The sequence below is a fragment of the Patiria miniata genome, unplaced genomic scaffold (assembly GCF_015706575.1).
Source record: "Patiria miniata isolate m_02_andy unplaced genomic scaffold, ASM1570657v1 HiC_scaffold_17, whole genome shotgun sequence".
Taxonomy (NCBI): Eukaryota; Metazoa; Echinodermata; class Asteroidea; order Valvatida; family Asterinidae; genus Patiria; species Patiria miniata.
In genome coordinates, this window is record NW_024037055.1 from 15,597,314 (window position 1) to 15,620,220 (window position 22,907).

At 38.3% G+C, this 22,907-nt stretch overlaps 1 protein-coding gene across 3 annotated transcripts; it reads right to left on the reverse strand.

Annotated features, from left to right (window-relative positions):
• Nucleotides 1–647: 647 nt before the first annotated feature.
• Nucleotides 648–18,750, reverse strand: LOC119723958. Of its 3 annotated transcripts, none has more exons than XM_038194880.1 (6): nt 18,583–18,750; nt 15,536–16,111; nt 14,636–14,730; nt 13,557–13,631; nt 2,653–2,933; nt 648–1,764 (listed from the first exon to the last, which is right to left on the reverse strand). In XM_038194880.1, the coding sequence occupies exons 1-3, from the start codon at nt 18,721–18,723 to the stop codon at nt 14,683–14,685; spliced, it is 765 nt and encodes a 254-aa protein (XP_038050808.1). In that variant the 5' UTR covers nt 18,724–18,750; the 3' UTR covers nt 648–1,764; nt 2,653–2,933; nt 13,557–13,631; nt 14,636–14,682. The 3 variants fall into 3 exon arrangements, with proteins under 3 accessions (XP_038050808.1, XP_038050806.1, XP_038050807.1); XM_038194878.1 differs by having other exon boundaries at nt 15,368–16,111; XM_038194879.1 differs by having other exon boundaries at nt 14,636–14,754; nt 15,368–16,111.
• Nucleotides 18,751–22,907: the final 4,157 nt, after the last annotated feature.

The window sequence follows — 22,907 nt, forward strand, 5'->3', positions numbered from 1 at the left end:
CACGTTTTAAAACACTCCACTTTGGCACCTTCGTAAATCTGATCGACTTTAGACTCGGTACATACTTAGACCACCACCCACAGATGGTCCTAGAAGAAATTCGTGATCGTGACATCATCAGGTGTCAGGTTACTTCACATTAAAGATGTATTTTTATCACATAGGTTTTGTACACGTTTTAGAAAACACTCCACTTTAGCACCTCCGTAAATCTGATCAACTTCAGACTTGGTACACTCTTAGATCACCACCAACATATGGTCCTAGAAGAATTCGTGATGGTGACATCGTCAGGTGTCAGGTTACTTCACATTAAAGATATATTTTTTTCTCACATAGGTTTGTACACGTTTTTCTTTAAACATTAGACTTTGGCATTTTCATATATCTGATTGACTTTACGCCTACATTGTGAAACAAAACAGGCTCTTCGGATTTGATAAATATATGTAGCATGCAAGGTTTTTCTGCTAATTTTGAGAGGACTTCATTTCACTGGTGCATATATTTTATAACGGGCTTTAGAGGTTATGTGTCCATTCCTTTAGAGAAAGTCTGTGGTAGTGAAAAGCATTTAAATTTGCCAGGCAAGAGCTGAAGGAAACTTTTTGTGCTGTGAATGATACAAAGTAATAAAACATGAGAAGTACAATTCATTGAAATTCAATATTATTTATTTGCATTTCACTAAATCAAGAACAAATAACGCAAGGTTGGATGTACACAGCTATGGTTGAACAAATGTCTGACAGTATTCTTTGGTTGAAGGAAGCAAAATGAATTGTAATTTGAGATAATTATCTACACACTTTAGAGTACACAACACGAGTCAGCAAGTAAAAAACACTCCAACCTTTTCTATGAAAACTTTACATTAGAATTATTTTTCTTATCACAAAACTTATGAACATAAAGCACTTCTTTCACTGCATTTTTCCTGTTTTGGGCAATTGCATAAAATCCAACATACGTCTGACCACATGAAGTATATGTACAAGGTGATTAAGGTGGTGGTATGTTAGTCTGGTCAGCAATTGTTTTCTACCCATTAAAAGTGACGTATCACATAACACTTTTCCAACAGCAGGTCATAAAAGTGTCTGGCATGTCCAAATTTACGGAATTGCCCTCAAAGGGAATTTACATTTAAACCTTTACAACTGAACATCCTTATTCAAACTGAGTTTCTATTTAGTGTGACTGCAGATTTCAAGGATAATGTGCACATAACCATAATAGTCTTTAACTGCACAATATTTGATTAGAAATTAGTAGCCTTGAATAATCACATTGATTCAAGAGGTGGCTCACAATAATTGGGATAGTAGGACAAATTATATGTAGCCTTGACATCACAATCATAGAAGAGGTTGTTCACAGAAGTCAAGCTTGCATGGCAGATCGTCAGATACAATCAAGGCTTTGACATTTCAGTAAGCATATATATGAGGCCACATACATAAGTCAGGTTTTGTTGGCAGGTGATAAGTAGCCTCAGACATGACAGTGATGCAAAAGGTGGCTGACAGAACTCAGGCTTGGATGGCCAGTGATTAGCAGCCTCAGACATCACATAGAGTGGTGTAACAGGTGACCCAAAGAGCTTGGGCTTGGATGAGAGTTGATTAGTATTACAACAAAGTGTAGTCGGGCTTGGATGACAGGTGACTAGTAGCCTTCAACATCACAGAGGCACAAGCGGTGGCTGACACAACTCGGGCTTGAACGGCAGCCGATTAGTCCTACTTGACATCGCACTTAATGCTTAACAACACAAAATTAGAAAGAAAAGTGTGTAAATAGCAGTTGTATTAGTCTAAAAGAAACCGTCAGAGATATTAATGTCCAACATGTATTTATATAAGCCTCAGATATGCACTGCTATTGACCAGTTGAGAGCCCATTATTCGTGCCTGGGTCGTCTGATTTAGCCATTTAAATATCAGTCAGTAAGGATAAAGACTTGTTTAAAACTGCACACTGTAGCACATGCTCACAAAACAAAGTGCATGCACATGCCACTCAGCTTAGGAGAAGCATTGAATTGATCTTGTGTAAGGTAGAATGCTGAGCATGCAATGCAGAAGCACACTCTATAAGTAACCTGATCTGAAAATACAGTAAGCATATCAGTGACGATTTCAGCACTTTTTTTAAAAGGATTTTGATTACATTTTTTTTTATCTATACATGTAAATGTTGATAATAGTGTAACCAAGCAGTTATAAATGTGATTTGTAATATTGGTCTGAGTCCAGTTGTCGATAGTGACCCTTGATTCCTTTCTGTTCTGGTCATTATCAACAACCACGCTCTAACTAATTCTTACCATATTGTTTACAACTGCTTTTCAGCACACTTTTATCATCACTTTTCATTTGTGCCTAGTGCTCACACAATGTACATGAAACAATTAGGTTACAAAACAGTGCGAATGATAATGTATTTATATCTACACCTACCAGTAGAGTAGACTGTCGTTGATACAAACACTGTCACAGCAAACATAAAGCCTCGGTCCTATAATCATGCATTTACGTGCACAATGAATGAGACTGGCACTCACTTAATAAAAATTCTCTTGTAACAATCATTTTTTGCTATGTCTGGCTAAGTTTGTAGTAACAAGAATCAACCGTAATTGTATCTTACCTTTAAAAACTTGGAATGTGCAAATAGTTCCAACAGACAGCTTCAAACAAATGAGGCAGTCATCTCTTGAAGCTTCAGAGCGGTATAAGAGATGGCTTATAGTACTCAGGTTTGGTTGACAGGGAATAGTAGCCTCTGACATCAGTGATTCACGAGGTGACTCGCAGAATTCTGGCTTGGTTGGCGGGTGATGGAAGTGGCTGACATCAGTGATGGATTAGATCGCTCAGAGCACTCACACTTGGATGACAGGTGATAATTGGTCCTTGACATCAGTCATGCTATAATATGGGCCAAAGAATAGAAAATTGGAAAATTGAAGAATGCTATTGACGAGTTGACAGTGCATTGCTGGTGTGTGGGTGGTCTAAACCATCCACTGAAACATCATAGTCCGTTATGATGAAGACTTGTGTTTAAAACTGGCAATTGTGACACATGCCGACAAAACAATCCACATGCAACATGTGCCACTCACTGTTAAATTACTGAGGTGATCTTGTACGGTACATGTATAGGGTGGAATGCTGAGCACATCAAGTATGCAGTGTACCGAGTAGATGCACACATAATAAGTCGCCTGATCTGAAGATGCCGTAAACACATCACTGAAGATTTCAACACTTTTGCAGAGACTTTGATTAGAAAAATGTATTTATACATACATGTTTGTGTAAATGTTGATAATAGTGCAACCAAGCAGTTATTAATGGATGTTTCATATTGGTCGAGTCCGATTGTGGATAGTGACCCTCGATCCGCTTCTGTTCTGGTCATCATCAACAACCATGTTCTAACGCCTTTTAACCACTTGTTAGAGAACAGAAACAGAGATAAATGGCTGCTGCAAGTTGCATGGCTGTTAACTACCTTGTCAATCAAAAACAATTGAATAATAATTAATTTACCACTTACACCTACTTGTGTCTTACCTTTAAAACATTAAACCATGGGCGTCAATCGGTGGGGCATGGGGGTGACAAGCCCGCCCCCCCCCCCCAACTTTTCAAAGAGGGTGGATATCATATCAACTATTGATCAGTCTGGTTTACACGACTATTGATCCATCTGGTTTACACGACTATTGATCCATCTGGTTTACACGACTATTGATCCATCTGGTTTACACGACTATTGATCCATCTGGTTTACACGACTATTGATCCATCTGGTTTACACGACTATTGATCCGTCTGGTTTACACGACTATTGATCCATCTGGTTTACACGACTATTGATTCATCTGGTTTACACGACTATTGATCCATCTGGTTTACTCGACTATTGATTCATCTGCTTTATACGACTATTGATCCATCTGGTTTACACGACTATTGATCCATCTGGTTTACACGACTATTGATCCGTCTGGTTTACACGACTATTGATCCATCTGGTTTACACGACTATTGATCCATCTGGTTTACACGACTATTGATCCATCTGGTTTACTCGACTATTGATTCATCTGCTTTATACAACTATTGATCCGTCTGGTTTACACGACTATTGATCAGTCTGGTTACACGACTATTGATCCGTCTGCATTATACACGACTACTGATCTGTCTGGTTTACACGACTATTGATCCATCTGGTTTACACGACTATTGATCCATCTGGTTTACACGACTATTGATCCATCTGGTTTACACGACTATTGATCCGTCTGGTTTACACGACTATTGATCCGTCTGGTTTACACGACTATTGATCCGTCTGGTTTACACGACTATTGATTCATCTGGTTTACACGACTATTGATCCATCTGGTTTACTCGACTATTGATTCATCTGCTTTATACGACTATTGATCCGTCTGGTTTACACGACTATTGATTCATCTGGTTTACTCGACTATTGATTCGTCTGCTTTATACGACTATTGATCCATCTGGTTTACACGACTATTGATCCATCTGGTTTACACGACTATTGATCCATCTGGTTTACACGACTATTGATCCATCTGGTTTACTCGACTATTGATTCATCTGCTTTATACAACTATTGATCCGTCTGGTTTACACAACTATTGATCAGTCTGGTTACACGACTATTGATCCGTCTGCATTATACACGACTACTGATCTGTCTGGTTTACACGACTATTGATTCGTCTGCTTTACACGACTATTGATCCATCTGGTTTACACGACTATTGATTCGTCTGCTTTATACGACTATTGATCCGTCTGGTTTACACGACTATTGATCAGTCTGATTTACATGACTATTGATCCGTCTGGTTTACACGACTATTGATTCATCTGGTTTACACGACTATTGATCCGTCTGGTTTACACGACTTTTGATCCGTCTGGTTTACACAACTATTGATTCATCTGGTTTACACGACTATTGATCCGTCTGGTTTACACGACTATTGATTCATCTGCTTTATACAACTATTGATCCGTCTGGTTTACACGACTATTGATCAGTCTGGTTACACGACTATTGATCCGTCTGCATTATAAACGACTACTGATCTGTCTGGTTTACACGACTATTGATCCATCTGGTTTACACGACTATTGATCCATCTGGTTTACACGACTATTGATCCATCTGGTTTACACGACTATTGATCCGTCTGGTTTACACGACTATTGATCCGTCTGGTTTACACGACTATTGATCCATCTGGTTTACACGACTATTGATTCATCTGGTTTACACGACTATTGATCCATCTGGTTTACTCGACTATTGATTCATCTGCTTTATACGACTACTGATCCGTCTGGTTTACACGACTATTGATTCATCTGGTTTACTCGACTATTGATTCGTCTGCTTTATACGACTATTGATCCATCTGGTTTACACGACTATTGATCCATCTGGTTTACACGACTATTGATCCATCTGGTTTACACGACTATTGATCCATCTGGTTTACTCGACTATTGATCCATCTGCTTTATACAACTATTGATCCGTCTGGTTTACACAACTATTGATCAGTCTGGTTACACGACTATTGATCCGTCTGCATTATACACGACTACTGATCTGTCTGGTTTACACGACTATTGATTCGTCTGCTTTACACGACTATTGATCCATCTGGTTTACACGACTATTGATTCGTCTGCTTTATACGACTATTGATCCGTCTGGTTTACACGACTATTGATCAGTCTGATTTACACGACTATTGATCCGTCTGGTTTACACGACTATTGATTCATCTGGTTTACACGACTATTGATCCGTCTGGTTTACACGACTTTTGATCCGTCTGGTTTACACAACTATTGATTCATCTGGTTTACACGACTATTCATCCGTCTGGTTTACACGACTATTGATTCATCTGCTTTATACGACTATTGATCCGTCTGGTTTACACGACTATTGATTCATCTGGTTTACTCGACTATTGATCCGTCTGGTTTACACGACTATTGATTATCTGCTTTATACGACTATTGATCCGTCTGGTATACACGACTATTGATCAGTCTGGTTACACGACTATTGATCCGTCTGCATTATACACGACTACTAATCTGTCTGGTTTACATGACTATTGATCCGTCTGGTTTACACGACAACTGATCCGTCTGGTTTACACGACTATTGATGATCCGTCTGGTTTACACGACTATTGATCAGTCTGGTTTACGCGACTATTGATCCGTCTGGTTTATGCGACTATTGATGATCCGTCTGGTTTACACGACTATTGATCAGTCTGGTTTACGCGACTATTGATCCGTCTGGTTTATGCGACTATTGATTCTTCTGGTTTACACGATTATTTATCCTTCTGGTTTACAGAACTATTTGCAAATTGGTTTTTTTTCTCTTACAATTTCATTTGAATTCACAGCTGACAAATTTATATTCTTGTCTGTTTGCAAATTCATAATGTGCAGTATTACTGAAAACACTCAAATACTACCAAAGCATGTTTCAAAATTGAACAATACAAACTAATTCATTTATAAAGTCACAACCGAATAATGACTGCTTCGTGGTAGCTGTAGTAAGTTGGACTAATTTGAACATCAATACAATCTATATTTCTCACATAAACATGGTCAAGTAAAGTGCCTTTTTCAGTTGTTGCATCACTTACACACTGAACATATCCATGATTTTGCATCAACTTCTTCACACAAGATTCTTTTTTCATGATATCTTCATTAAAATCACCCATAACGATGCACTTGTTTGAAATCTTGTGTATCTCATTCAGCAACATTTGAAGCACCTTTACAAATTCCTTTAATGTATATGACGGCGGTCGGTAAACTATAACAACAACTACTGGTAATGACTCGTTTGAAATTACATGGTACTGAAATGCGATGTATTCAAGATTGTTAATTGGCAAATTCATCCTACTGAACACTCTGTCCTTTTTGCCACACACAGCTACACCGCCATGACACTGTTCTGTCAACATACATGCCACATGACTGGAGTTATCATAAGACATACTTCTTGGCTGATGATACCATTTATAATCACTCATATCCATATCACACTCAAAGTTTCTGTCAGTCCATGTTTCTGTCAGGCAAATGAAATCACACGACAACATTTCATTGTTAGTTCTTAAATCCATTAAATGTGCCTGGAGTCCTTGAATATTATGCATTGCAATGCTTGTGCTAAAACATTCAGGTAAATCACCCTTGATTTCATTTTCATCATCTACTTTATTGCTTCCCTTTTTATCAGACTCCTCAATATACGATGCCATTTTAGTCATTGCTTCAGCTACTGCCTCATTACAATAAATGTACTTCTCGTCAAACCCTTTTATCACAAGACCATTCAGTGAAACAACTCTACTCAAACTAACATAAGCTTGTCCTGCTGAAAATGTACGGTTCAAACTTACAACTGCCTTTTCCAAACTCATACCCTGAACCTTGTGAGCTGTACATGCCCAAGCTAACTTGAGTGGAAACTGATGTCGGACACATTGTTTATTCAAGTTTTCTTCTACCATTTCAATACCAACGGCATCTCTATCATTATTACGGGAAGTTTGTTTCAATTTTGATCCAACATTCTCATTGTCAAATTTTACTTTGATCAACTTAGGTGACTGCTCACGATTATTAGCTAATATAACAATTTCATTTACAGTTCCAAATACTCCATTAACAAGTCCATCAGATACATCAAGATTCCTTGTAAGCATGACTCTAGCACCAACACCAAGCCACAGACAATCAGGTAAATTAGTCATTGAGGATTTCTTGACTGATTTCACTACTGATATCATTTTTCCACTTTTTGCATCTTTCTGGAAATCTTTAGCAAGAACACATACACAATCTGAACATTTAGTAAAGAGAGTCTGTGTATTGTACTCATCCACTTGTTTATTGCAGGGATAAATATGCACAGCATCAATCCAATCTTCTCCAGTCTCACGTGATTGTAACAGTCTCTTATCATCAGCTCCTAAGCTTTCCTTTCTCTTTCTGATTCGTAACCTATTCAATACTTCAGCAAACTGTGCATCATCCTTTTGTCTCATTATCTCAGTCAGTTCTACTTTGACAAAGTTATCATTCCACAAGTCAGTTGTAACATCAGTCTGGAACAAAGATTTTGCTTTTACTGGGGGCAACTGATAAAAATCACCAACGGCTAATACACTGACATTTCCAAAAGGACTATGATTCCTTGACTGTTTTATCTGTCGCAGACGACCATGGACATAGCACAAGAGTTTATGACCCACCATCGAAATCTCATCAACAATCAAAATTTGTAGTTGCCTCAATTTATGTCGTAGTGTACTTATCTTTTCTTCACTCAGTGGTTGATATGGCAATCTCACATTTGTTGTTATTGACAAAGCACTGTGAATAGTGGCACCATGTATATTATATGCAGCAACACCTGTAGGCGCTGTAAGTAAAACTGAGATGTCGTCTGGATTTTCTACCATTATTCCAAAAAGTCTTGTTGCCTCGTAATAAATGCATTTAATCAAATGGCTTTTGCCTGTGCCTGCTCCACCAGTGACAAATACATGAAACGGTTCAGGATTTTTACCATTCACTTTATCCAAACACCATTGTCTGACTTTGTAAAACACCTGTTTTTGTTTAGCATTGAGACACCGCAACAAATTCATTGCTTCTTGTTTGGATACATTTAATCTGTGTGGTTCAATAGTATATTTCATATCATCATCTTTCTTGGATTTCAAATCAGGAATATCTGACTCGTTGTCACTCTCTTCCACTTCTGCTGGTTGCTGTCCTTCACATTCAAGTCTGTCCTTTTCAGTTTCTGGAGCTATCAATGCCCAAGCATCTTCTTGTGGACCAAACTTCTCCAGCATTTCCTCAGCTTCATCTACTGCCTTAGCATTAGCTTCATACAATGACTGGTTATTTTCCACAATAACTCTCACAGATTTCAACATTCCATCAAACTTAATAATGCCATTTCTATAAAATTCCTCGTATGTTTCAAACTGTTCCGGTTTTAGCTGGGCATCAACACGATATGGAAGGTACAACTGCAGTATGCTCTGGTAGTACTTTTCAGGACATTTTGCTAATGAAAATCTAGGAAACCGTATAACAGCTGGATCAGTTCGACTTCGTTTCTGTATGTGGCCTAAACCATTCTTCAATTCATATACTGGTGAACGAGTTGTTTTAGCCATGTTTGTGTATATAACTCTATAATCTGAGCAAAATGTTGCCAAGCACATTGTTTCAAATTTGTCAGTATTTGGTCTTGCTAGGTACCTATCAACTCTACTAGTCATCCAAATATTATCATCTTCATCACATGTACTTTGAATAACACTCAGAGGCTTACTCATTCTAATTGGATTTTCACCAACAGGTATAAATTCCACTTTCCTTGATCCTTCTTTCAATCTGAGATTACAGACACGGTAAACTGCTTCTTGTGCTGATACTTCACGGTTATGCAAATACACACTGCCAATTTCCCGCATGCTCTGTCTTGCATCCAAATTCCCTTTCTGAGCCTCTGCCTGAGCATGTGACAACAGCATACCCATTTCACGTTCAGCTTTGGACATATATGATACCACATAAGCAACACAAGCATAAGCATCACAAATGTACTGAATATCCATGTTTGCATTCCAGCATCTTATCAAATCTGGATTGTACAAATTAACCCATACATCCTGTGGTTGTCTCTTATAAACTAAACTCGTTTTGTGACTTAATACATCATTAGCTTTTTCAAAATCACTTTGTGTCAAATTTATACTTGCAAACAATTCATTGGTTGTCATGTGTTCATTCTCAGTTTTCTGTATTGCGGTCCATATTGATTGCAGCAATTCCTTAGCCTCATTTCTTTCACTGCTTTCACCATTAGTTTGATCCTCATCGTCTGTTGGCATGGGCTCAGTAATGAATGTTCGCTCAGATGGAGGTCTTGGGAAATTGAACCTACACTCAGTACCCTTCTTTTTGCATGACTTGGAATGCTTTCTGCTGTGCAACTGTACGTGACTTATAATTTCATGTAATAATTCATCCTTGTCCTTTGATGGTAATTCACAACTTATATATTTGTCAACAAACTGTACAACCTCTCTTTTACTACCATCTCCCAACTTTGGTGCATTTTCAATCCAGAAAAGACAATGTGTATGTGGCGACCCTCTTTGTTGAAATTCTACTCTGTAAAAATAGTCTATGACTTTTCCTATCGGTTCAGCTCTGGACAGTATAACATCTCTCAGAAACGTATGGAATCGCTGATCAAACATTCTCGCAGCAGTTACAGGATTACTTCGCAATATGATACATTTCTCATTCCAGTCCAAACCTTCTACATCTCTAGAATCACCTTGCTGTCTTAAAATTGTATTGATTACCTCAGGCCACCGCATATCTGCTGCAGAAAATGAACAAAACCATGTTGGTATTCCTAACTGCCTGATCATAGCCAAAACATCCTTCTGTGCTGCTTGCCAGTATGGGGGTGTTCCACGAATAGGTTTGAGAAATTTGTATCCACTATCTGACTTCAACATATCTTGTAACTGATCCCTGTCATTGATCATGGAGGCATTCACACTGTCACCATTATACTTTTTATCAGATCCTTTTCGCAATGCAATAGAAACACTAGACATAACTCTCTGAATCTCTGACAAATACTGAGCATAAAAGATATATTGAGTACACATTGCAAATCTATTATCAACATTCATTAAGCGGTTATGGAAATATCGGCAAAGTGTCAATTTCATTTCACGATCATCATCAAAAATAGGTTGACCTGATGGAAATAATGCTGGAAAGCATTTGGCTTCATTACCCTTTTCCATTAACACTCTAATTGGACTATTGCCTTCACATGGAGCCACACACAGCACTTCATCAAAATACTGATCAAGTATTTCCTGTCCTACGTTAGTTGGCTGAAGACAAGTGTCTAATGCAATGCCTCGTAAACGATCGTCATCAGTTTCCTCATCACTGTTATCACTTTCATTATTGGCTTCTTCTTTCACATCATGTACAGACTGATCAATTTCATTATCATCTTCACACAATGGATTGTCCCAATCAGCATTTATTTCAATGTCACTGAACCATTTATTATTACGTTGAAGATATCGTAATGCATTCTTTACATTTTCTTTACTCACAAACTGATATTGATAATATCCTTTATAAGTCAATTTCCTCTTCAACTTGACTCGGATCATCTGATCATCACTTTGAGGCCTTGGCAATGCTTTCACTGTGTCTGTTATATTTGATGGTACACATACAACTGGACCTCGTACACCATGTTGTCCTCCTTTAGGCAATGCAATCATTTTCATGAACGGTACATTTATTGCAATTAGATGCTCCTCTAACGTATTCAAACATGCTAATTCCTCGGGGATGTCCATCAGGTTTAAATTATTCGCATTAGCTTCAGCAGGGACTTTATTAACAAGTAATTTCCTGTGACAGGTATAACATATCCATAAACATGATCTGCTTGATTCTGCAATCATACACTTGGATTCACAATGATCACCACAAGTATGAAGATATTTCTCAGAAATGTAAGTCTGATCTATGTATTTATCTCTGTTACACTTGATAACTTGCCTCTGAAACAGCAGTTTATAACAGCAAGCACACACATACTCAGGTCCTTTAGATATGCTTTCTTTAAATTTCTTCGTAACAAAACAAATTTTCCGTTTTTTCTCTTTGTTAATTATTGCACGCCTGTTATTCATTTCTGCCATCCTTTTACGATATTCACTATTTGATTTATATTTTTTCTTTCCATACTTTATTAAATTTGCTCTATAAGAACTAATACATCGGTATTTTCTTTTCCCCTTATTGATAAGCTTCTCTCTGTACTCAGGATTATGACAATATTTGGTTTTCCCCTTATTGATAAGCTTCTCTCTGTATTCAGCATCATTGAAATATTTGCTTTTCCCCTTATTGATAAGTCTCTCTCTATATTCAATATTACCTAGATATTTCTTTTTCCCACTGTTTATTTTCTTTTCTTTGTATTCAGGATTGCTACAATATTTTTCTTGTTCACGCTTTAAGACACCTTTCCTATGTGTCTCATCATTATAGTTTCTTTTTTGGTGCTTTAATTGACGTGATTTAAAGTCTATGTCACTTTTGTACTTTGTTTTACCCAATTCTTTCTTTTTGTCTGCATTATTCTGGTAGTACTTCTGGTCATACTTCTTTTTCCTTTCCTTTTGATTATAAATCCTATTCTTTTCACTTTTCAATTTCTCATCCAATGTCTTTAAATCTTTTGGCCTACATGTTGTTCGATCAATAGATTTGTTATGTTTATGCAGTTCCCTATCCATTGTCACTTTGTTCATCTTCTCTGCATATCTTTCCTTAGCTTTTTCTCTTTTCTTCATTTGTTGTAACTTTGTATTTGCTCGCTTACGCCTTTTACACTTCAAATGCTTTTCTGATTTACTGGAGGTAGCATGTTTTACACATTCTACTTGTTTATTACCTGTTACTTTTTGTAGTCCATTATCAGATTGCCTTCTTGCTTGAACTGTCAATACAACATCATAGTGAATTCTATGTCTATGGTACAAGTAAATTGCCTCATCTAATGTTACAGCCTCTCTCTCAAAGGTGCTGGCATGGAAAACATACCACTTATTTCCATCTTCAAATGTATATATGTCCGTACCCAGCATGTGTGCCATTGCCATGATTTCAACCTCTGTAGCCCACACTCCAGAGTCAAACATTCTTTGCCTTATGACATATTCTTCCACATTAACAAACCCTTGTCGCAGAAAACCATTGAATTTATCTCCATTTTTTAACAAGTGATTGACAGTAGCCATTCTTAACTGCACATGATTTTCTTCAGTTCCTGACACAGCAAATGATATCGCCCGGAAAAAGCAGTTTCCATCACCTTTAATTTTCTTCACTGAATCAGGTTTTCCCATCTCTTCACATGTATCTGACACCTCATTACGATCCAGAGATATTTGGCCTATTCCATGCTTTCTGCACAGTCCATTCTTGCTAGCATATGTCAGAGGAACAAACTTAAAACCTTGAATTTGTCTCACTTCCTTGATTTCAACATCACTACCATTATCAACTTTATTACAACTCATTTCATTGAAACTAGGTTTCTGACCTTCCTTCTTCTTATTTGGAAGATCACTACATGTACTTGGCAAACTGCTACAAGAACCAGGAACTTCTCTAGAACCACTACTTCCTTCACTGCCTTCTCCTTTACTGTGATCACTTCTTCCAAATAACAATTGCTCTGTCTCCTCTTTACTATCATCAGCATCTTGCCTTGCCTCATCATCCAGCCACACAGATACACCTGTAATTTCAAACTGCTCATTATTAGACAAACACATAGATCTTGCCAAATCTGTACAATACCTGTGTACATCTTGCCATGTAGCGACACGTTTCAACAAACTCCGTCCTTCACTGACCTGGCAACCTTGCTGATTTCTAGAGTGAGAATCAAAGATATAATACATCCCATCTTCAGCAATTGCAACAAATGTATTTCCATGGAAGGTTATGAAACATGCATAGTACTGCTGAAGAGTCTGTTCTAAGGCACGATTCATGGGCACCATGTGAAATTCAGCTGCATTACACTCTTCTCCTAATGTACCACATACAGGATCATGAAACCTCATACTGAAATGATGATTGAGCAAATCCAATTCATTTGGCAATTCATTTATCAACAAGTATTGATTATTCATTGTAGAACTCCGAGATAAATGTCTGTATAACTCATTTCCAGTATTCAGTGCAGTATCAACATCACTACGACACCAGTCTTTCAACTGCTTGACTTTACTGTACAAGACACAACACAGACTGTTCGGAATGCATTGTTTCCCTGAACTCCATCCAAATCTATGATGACCTTGATGATAGCTTCCCTGTATAGTCTTTGTTGCCAATCTATTATGGTTCCCAACTCCTGCAATATCACTGCAACTCCTTTGTCTACTACCATCTATACTCTCATGACTTATTTCTTTCTGTTTGCTACTCACTGACTTGCACATTGCATGTGGCATTTTACTTTTGACATCATGCTCCTCTACCATTTCATGTACCACCTTCTTTTCTTTATATTTCATTTCACAGCTTTCAGTGATAGGTGACAGCTGCCGTTTCCTGTTTCCAACTACATAGGATCTTTTCTGTCTGGTTTCAGATCTCATATCATCATCTCCTTGAATATTCTTCAATTCACAACCTTGCTTATCAGTATTACTGTCTAGGCCAACACCGTCTTCAAACTTTTCATTTCTTCTACATTTTCTACTTCCTCTTCCAACAGTTTTGGAGGTCTTTGTTTTATTTTCACCTGCATCATCTACTTTTGGAGACTGGCCTTTTTTGCTCCTTAGTGAGTAACCACCTGTCTGCTTTGGCAACAACACTTCTATCATACAACCTGTACTTTGTTCCTTTCGTTTTGTATCACTTACGATTTTTGTTTCATTGTCCTGGATGCTGTCCTTTGTGCACATTCCTCTCACAGGGCTCTGATTGACCACATCATCACTGGTGCATGTCTCCTGAACTGTCAAATCAAACATATTGTCATCTGTTGGAATACCAAGATCATACAAAAGAGACTGAGAGTAAGTGCTCTTACCACATTTTAGACACACCCATGTCACTGATTTGTTTGCCAACAACTGTTCCATCTTCAAGAAATTCATACACTTGACATGATACCAAAGGCTACAGCCATCACATTGCACTTTATTGTCAGCTGAATCAATCTTCTCATCACACAACCAGCACTGTTTATCATGATCAATGTGTGTAATCTGCATTGTCCTTCTTTTACATACCCTCTCCTTATTTCCATCATGTACTTCTGAGTTCATTACTTTTGCCTTTTTTGACATGCTTACATTCATTTCCTTTTGTCTGAAGGTATCACTGTGATTGACACACCCCTTTACATTTGTCATACAAATTCCACTTGTCTTCCTTTTCATACTTTTTTTTTCTCCATTTCTCACAACCTGCATCTTCTTTATGATTAGCGAAACACTTCGTTTTGTTTGGCAGAATATTTTCTTCTGAACCTTTTCATGGACTTGCCTTTCTTCCTTGCTCAACCACAATTCAATCACTTTCCCACTTCTCCTTCTATTGTACGATTCTTTGCAGATTTCTCTTCTAACTTTCTTTCTACTGACTTTTACCTGCTTCTTTCTTGATCCCTTGCCAGACCCATCACATACAACTTTTCCAGTGTTACCTCTAGCACAGGGCTTCTTCTTTAGCAAACTACTCAGCCATTTCATAGCTCGCTGATTACAAACCCTCTTCCTGGTCAGCTTGTGAATTCTTCTTCGTCTCAGTTCACATACCTTTGCTCTTGTACCACAGTTCAGGTTCTTCAAATGTCCAACTGGTATCACCACACTCTGTTCATAGTCTCCAGCCAAGCTGTTAACAGGCACGCTGGCCATAGAACTCATATATCTCTCAAGACACTGCTTGATTCCTTTAGACTGTTTTGCCATGCTCTGTTCATACTCTTTATCCCGACTGTTTTCTGACTGTTTATCCGACTGTTTGCACCTTTTCTCAGAATCCACCCAATTGACGGGTACGCTGGCCCTTGTACCTGAACAGAGAGGACGCTGCCTCATCTGTTCTGATGACACTGCATCTAGTACAATCACGTCACTGTGAATCAACTGGTTTGCGCACTGTCCAGCAGTCATGGACAGACGACGTCCCCGAGGAGGTACCAACCTCGGAACTATTTGCGAAGAGGAGATGGAAATGGGAGATGGTGACAAGTGACGAATGGACCATGACTCAGGAGGGGAATGACAAACGTACTGCAAACAAAACACAGACAATGATGGAAAAGGATCTCCATCTTGCAGACGGCATCGTCGCAGAGGGCTCTCGGCTTTCGTGAACTTCACCATTTTCTGAAGAAAAAAGAAAACATACATTGTATAATAACCTAACTAAGTTGTTTTTTTTTTCAATGAGAAATACTCTTTTGTTTCAAACATGTCTTTCTCTATATTTGCAAGTCCCGTTCCCCACCCTTAAATTAGAACTTTAAACATCAATGACCAAAGCAAGACTCCATACTGTGTATTATGTACATGTAACCATTTACACCATCGGGGGCGTAAATGGGGGATCCCCCCCCCCCTTTTTTACCAGGGGGATGGGCCATTGAATCATCTGCTCTCCCCCCCCCCACACACACTTTTCCATTATGATAAAAAAGCGCACTTCAAAGTACAGTGACATCCCCATAAGTCAAACTCCGATAACTCAAAACGACTGTTTACTCAAACAAATTTGAGTCCATTGCCCCCAAGAGTATAATAATGATACGCAACCCTGCTCAACTCAAAACTCTGCTTCTGTCAAATTTTGAGCCTGTTCCCTTGAGGTTTGACTGTGAAGGTGTACACCTACTTACACGTAAATGCATTTACATGAACATGTACATGTACTGACCATGTACATGTATGTGTACATAATACACATTATACATGATACACATGATTGACCCCATCAACATGACAAGCCGTAGAAGTACAATATTTCAGGCCGGGCAAAGGGACTTTATTTTCCCAATTTTCCAACACTACTATGTAAATTAACAAGAATTGCCCGTTTATAATTAAAGCTTTATCATGTCATTGTGCCTCAAGTTTATTATTTTCTCCATGCATAGGCATAACTAGAGTTAAACTGCTGAGGAGTACAATTTTTAAATGGGAGGGGGTACACTGGAAGGCACTTAACATGTTCCTTTATTTAATACAAGATATTCAATGGGATGGCGGATACGCCCACAGGGCATAGTAATCAAATAGAACTTAAAAGGCATTCCCCCTCCCACCACCCCTTAGTTATTCCTTTGACTCTGTCTTCCATTAACTAGTCAACCCTCACTCCAAAGTATTAGTAAACAATATATCAAACAATTTCTGTGTAATTGCAATAAAAGGCATTTTTTCCCCAGTTCTTTAAAGGGAATATACAACATTTGCAAACATCGAAAAATAAAACTACCAAGTTTTTACGAAATACCTTACTAGGATGTTGGTAAATGACAGTCTCAAGCATCTTGTAAAATTATGGCACCTGGTGTGAAGTCATTTTCAAGAAAATGGTATTTTTGTAAACATTTCCAAAGGTGGTCGGCCGACCAGCGTTGGAAAAACCTAACTATTATTCAACTACTGCTCCAAATTTACCATTTTTTCATTCCAAATTCTGTTTGCTATTGGTTACATGTCCACGAACAGGTGCAGGCCAGCTGGACTGGTTCCCTTACCTTACAATTTTCCATCATCTATAAACTGATCCATTTTATCTTTTGTGGAGTCAGGGAACCAGACTACTTGAACAATTTAGTTTTTCTTGGTTTTTCCAACCTTTTCGAACACAAAACTTTAAAAATGTCAGTGTAGCAATATTTGATCTATTATACTAACCTCTCAAATAGTTCATTTCTGAAAATTACAGCAAAAGCCAATGATGTAGATTCCCTTTAAAACACAGTATTATTTCCAAGCTGCACATCATGGGGAAGGGAAATTCTCTTGCTTTATATTACATGCAAGTACGCAACATTTCCCAGTTTCCATGTTTACTCAAACAAAATATCATTTAATGCACTTTGTACTATTTGGGGGTAGCACCACTTGTTTTTTTAAAATTAATCCAGAAAAAAATACAATTGTACCCAAATACAATATTTATCTCTTTACCGTTGCACACTCACTCGTTCACACACGGGTGGGCTGGAGTATGGCTTTTCCAAGTAATCTAGTCCCAACTATGTCAGTTTTCTAAACACAGAAAGATTCCCATATCTGCCCATCACTAATTCTTGGTAAAGGCCTATCCCTAATTCTTCCCTTCAATGACCTATCAGCCATCAGAAAGTGATAAAATGTCCTAAAAACTAAAAAGTCAAATTTGGCACTAGAACTTAGAAGTACATGTACAAGCTGGGAAAATATTGAACTTTACTGAGAAAACACAAATTTACAAATTTTAAGACCAGTCTCATACAACTGGTTTGTGCACAGACAGGGTGACAAGCAGGACAAGTGACGTCCAGACATGGGAATCTTTCCGTTGCAGTGCTCCACTGCACTCAGCATGCTCACACTCAGTACACCATGTGATGATGTACATGTACATGTACATTGGCCTAATCAGTAGCTAGCCAGCCATGCTAGCCAGTAGCACGTCTCGCGACTCGAGCTCCCCCCACTTCGGTTCACATATTCATCGAAATTCGCCACCATATCACACCTAATATATTGACTTATAAAATCACAAACCTACGCGCAAATGTACATATTCGAATAAAAATACACAAAAAATTGTCTCTATTCTATTAAGTACCGTGCAGCATTCTTACCGTGTAGCTAATAGTCTGGTGCACCTTGTTGATGCAGCACGGCCAAACGCTTTCTAGAGCCGCGATACCATTCCATCCAACAGGCTCCATTCTGAGATCGGGGTCAATGCACCTTCTGTCTTGATAGAGGGCGCCAGCCATACTACGGGCTAGGAATTCAGACAAAATTAACACCAAGGCAGTCATCAGCGCCCAGCTCCCCTCGTTACGGTCATGCTCGTGCCTGACGCTTTTTGAGGGAAATAAAATATTTTTCCGAAAAATATGCCTACTGGCACTTTCATATGTCTGATTGACTTTAGACTCGTCAGACACTAATTACTAGACCACTATAGCGCAACCGCATGCAGATGATGACGTCGAACGCATATGGGGAGGGGCACTGCCGCTGGAATAAACTTGTCAGGGGGTGCTGGAATTTATAAAGGACGGACAGAATTAATACGGAAGCGGACCGCAAAGCCCTTACGTTTTGGGTCAATTTGGAATATGGATACTCTGTGGTGCAATCTGAGGCGATTCTTGGCCTCTTTCCTTTGACTTTTTTAGCAAAAGTTTTTTGAAATTATAAAAATTATTTATTATATTATTTTGTTTAGAATATTCTGTTCCTCTTAAAACGTTTAACTGTACTGAAAAGTGGAGAACCCTGTATTTTTATCTCCATTTTTGGTTCCATTTAATTCTGGAAAAAGATTTTATATGTATGATTACGAATGACATCGCATGTAAATATTATTGTTGCAAGACTGCTTTCTTACATTTAGTGAATGCCGTCGTGTATGTTTTGTTTTATTTTCTGAGCCCTTACGGCGTGGGGCCACAGGGCCAGGGGCCCGCTTTAAGGCCCCGGAAAAAGTTGGATTCTGGATGCACTGTGATGAAATATACTAGTAGTATACTGAAACATATAAAACCCGAAAGTTTTTTGGGGGGGTTTAAGTAAAAACAAATAGTTCCCCTGGAAGCGGACGAATTTCTGGAAGCGGACAAATATTCATATAGTTTTAACTCACCAAACGATGTGGCTCTCGATTTGCAGTGTATTTTGTTTGTTACAAGGAATGGCAAATATAAAACACTAAAAGACCAAATGTATCTTTATGGTTATGATCGGTAGATGGCAAGTTTGGGGCAATAATAGGCAATAATTTATCGGTCTACAAAGTTTTTATAAGGAAAATCATGCACAGCCGGTGTAAAGCATGAATAGTTTTTCTTTTCAATTAACACGAAACTACACCGGAATTGGCGTAAAGCATGACTGCAGTGGTTTGCTAATTGTTAATATTGAGTACAGGATGCTTGCAACGTCAATGCAACTTTTAAAAGAAAAGAAAAACCTTCAAGGGACTGTGAGAAAGGTTTGAACATTTTTCCCCTATTGAAAGATCAAATGAAAAAAAAACCTGGCAAGCATAATCAACTTTGCCACCATCGTCATGGCGGAGGTTATTGCTTTCGGGTCAAAGCGTCCGTCATGGCGGAAATATCACTTCTGAAGTACAAGTCCGATTGGGTGGATAATGCACATATACAGGGATGTATTACAGATGAAAGTTGAAGTGACGTCACCACATGTCATGTGACGGCCATTAAAGGGGCATATATTTTTTTCTATTAAAGGTCTATATGTTCGATTTGGCTGTACGTAACTTGATATGTACGTATAATGTGCTGTGTTATAGATAACATTTAAAGTGACGTCATCAAGTGTTCATCATATGCACAGAATATTTCAAATATCCGAAACAGCTTGTGTTTGTCCACAAACACATTTCTAGTTTTTAAGTTGTTACCGCCAAGGGCCAACACACCATTTATTTTGTTTGGCCTTACCGTTTCTTTTTCGTATGCAGTCAATTACAAAGTTCGCACATTTAGGTTTTCATACACCTTTCATGATACCAGTCCTGACATTTAATGAATTGAAGCCACTTAAGTTTTTGTTTCTGAGGAGTTGGCAAGTCGTTTAAAGTACACGAGTCCACATTACAAAATAGGGGATCATCGTCATCGTCGTCAATTCAGATTCTGATGAATGTTCAGTGCTCAAGATTTACAAGGGTGTCATCATCATCATTGTTTGTTTCTTGCGCGATGGCCATTTCCTCCACTACAGCAGTTGGTTCATTGTTTGTTTCTTGTGCGATGGCCATTTCCTCCACTACAGCAGTTGGTTCAGGCTCATCTTCATTAACTGGTGGCCTTGCAGCTACAAACTTCCATACAGCCCTTTGGCTTACATGTAAAATCAGCATTTCTCGAAGTCCTGTCTTGGCTGCGTAACATGGTGTAAACACAAGTGTTGCATCTCTCTCGACCCGTGAATGTCCTTTAAACAGAGAGGGGTGTGTATACGTGCCATTGTTGATGATGGTTCTGCCTTGCCTTCCGAAGATTTGGCCTCGTAACCTCCCATAACATAAATAAAATCACCAAGTTCTATGGCCTCAAGTCCTGAAACGAAGAAATTAGAGTCGTACGAATGAAATCGCACATTGTCACTAGCAAACCGAAGCACATGAACTGTGCCTGGTCGAGTCATAACATTTCCATGAAGCTGAAGCCCACCAATATAATAACAGTTGTTCCATTTCCTATGTATGTACAGGAATGGTAGGCCAAGGGAGGTAATGGTGAAGGCTGTGTCTTCCAAAACTTTAGCGATGCTGAATAAACGAACAAGTTTGTATTTGCATGCTGAAATTTATATTGATGCGCAGTGAGCCCACCGTAAACAAATGAAGAGTTTTAGTTGTCACACAAAGTGAATGAGTGTCCGAATCTTGGTGCGTATCCCCTTTGGCCGGCTATGTTGCCCCATGAAAAAAAAAATGTCTCATTCGGGTTAAATTCACCAGAAAAAAAATCGTCACTTGATGGCTGTCCTGACCTATAATAATAATTATAATAAATGTTTTTCCCACTGTCCATGAAATGCCGTACGGCGACGGAAAGGGTTTCGCTTTGGTCGGCAATGTATATCTTAGAGAGCGTTGACGATAATACATGTATTGTTTCCATCAGTCATGTGCAGCGATCGCCGGCACGTTCACGTCCACACGCTATACATTATTTACCATGGCGAATCAGACTCGATCTGTCATGTGCATTTTTCTTAATAATATAAGCAAAAATAATTATATAAATGAACTAACTTGGGCACAGGCAATAATTCTTAAGGTCTTAAATAATATTTGTGTTTATTAAAACTAACATTAATTGATTTTATGAGACATTTCAACGATCAATAAAATCATGCCAATGAACGAGCCTTGAGCGCGGTGAGTATGGGAATGAAAAGAAAGATGGCGAATTGTTGTCGGAGACTGCGCAATAGTCGTAGCCTTGTTGCCATTTTGTGATTGGTCAATTAACAACGTTGAAGTACATGTACGCAAGTACGTACGGTAACCATGTACACGTACGGGCGCCGCATGTAGATGTTCATCGTACAAGGCTAGATTCTGCAGGTTTTTTTGTGACACATTTCGTTCACATAACGATACAGAAAGGGGAAAAGAAAAATCATTTCACAAAACCCTACTGTGTTTATATCTCGATATTTAAATGAACATTGCAAGCTATCTGCAATGATTCATTGGACACTAATTTTGTGCATAAACTTTGGGAATGGAAGAATTACTTCTCTCTTTAAAAAGAAACTTATATTATTCATCTATATTCATGCTTTCTTTAAAAAATTATTTTAAGAATGTAAATTTATTAATTTTATCTACATATTATGCGTATTAAATTGATCCCTGTTTTTCTTTTCAATCATTGTTTTAATTAAAAAAAAAACCTCCCTAATATCTAAAAAGGACTGATAATGTGACTGGAAGAATTACTTAACACTCCAATTCCGTATTCACTTTCATGCATTTATGGAGGTGTGTCTAAACGATCTCATGATGTCATCATAGATCATTTGGAAAATTGGAAATTTATTTTCTTTACATGATGTTCATTTATGAAAACAGACCGTCACTACAATGATTCTGAACGCATTGTATAATGAGTGCGGACGGATCCCAGGTGCGTAAGCAGCACTACTTGCGACCGCGCTTGCAGCTACTTGCACTGGAGATATGAAGACACCATCAAATGAACGTCGTTCATTGTCCAATCACAAAATGGCAACAAGCTACGTCTACTGCGCAGTTTACGGAGGTAGCGCCAGCATAAATTATGATAAGTGGTACTGCTGGAGTTGTGATACTGGCGCTACCGTTTACGGACGATGCGCAGGGAAGTTACATTGTGCAGCAGTTGACGAGTTGTTGCAAAGTTTTTTTTGTAAACGCTGCGCAGGGTTAATC

Coding starts and splice junctions, on each gene's coding strand:
- LOC119723958 (XM_038194878.1), bottom strand. CDS start 18,723: ATGGCTGGCGCCCTCTATCAAGACAGAAGGTGCATTGACCCCGATCTC. Junction 16,112..18,582: donor ACCAGACTATTAGCTACACG/GTAAGAATGCTG, acceptor TTTTTTCTTCAG/AAAATGGTGAAGTTCACGAA. Junction 14,731..15,367: donor AGGGATCAAGAAAGAAGCAG/GTAAAAGTCAGT, acceptor TTGATTTGACAG/TTCAGGAGACATGCACCAGT.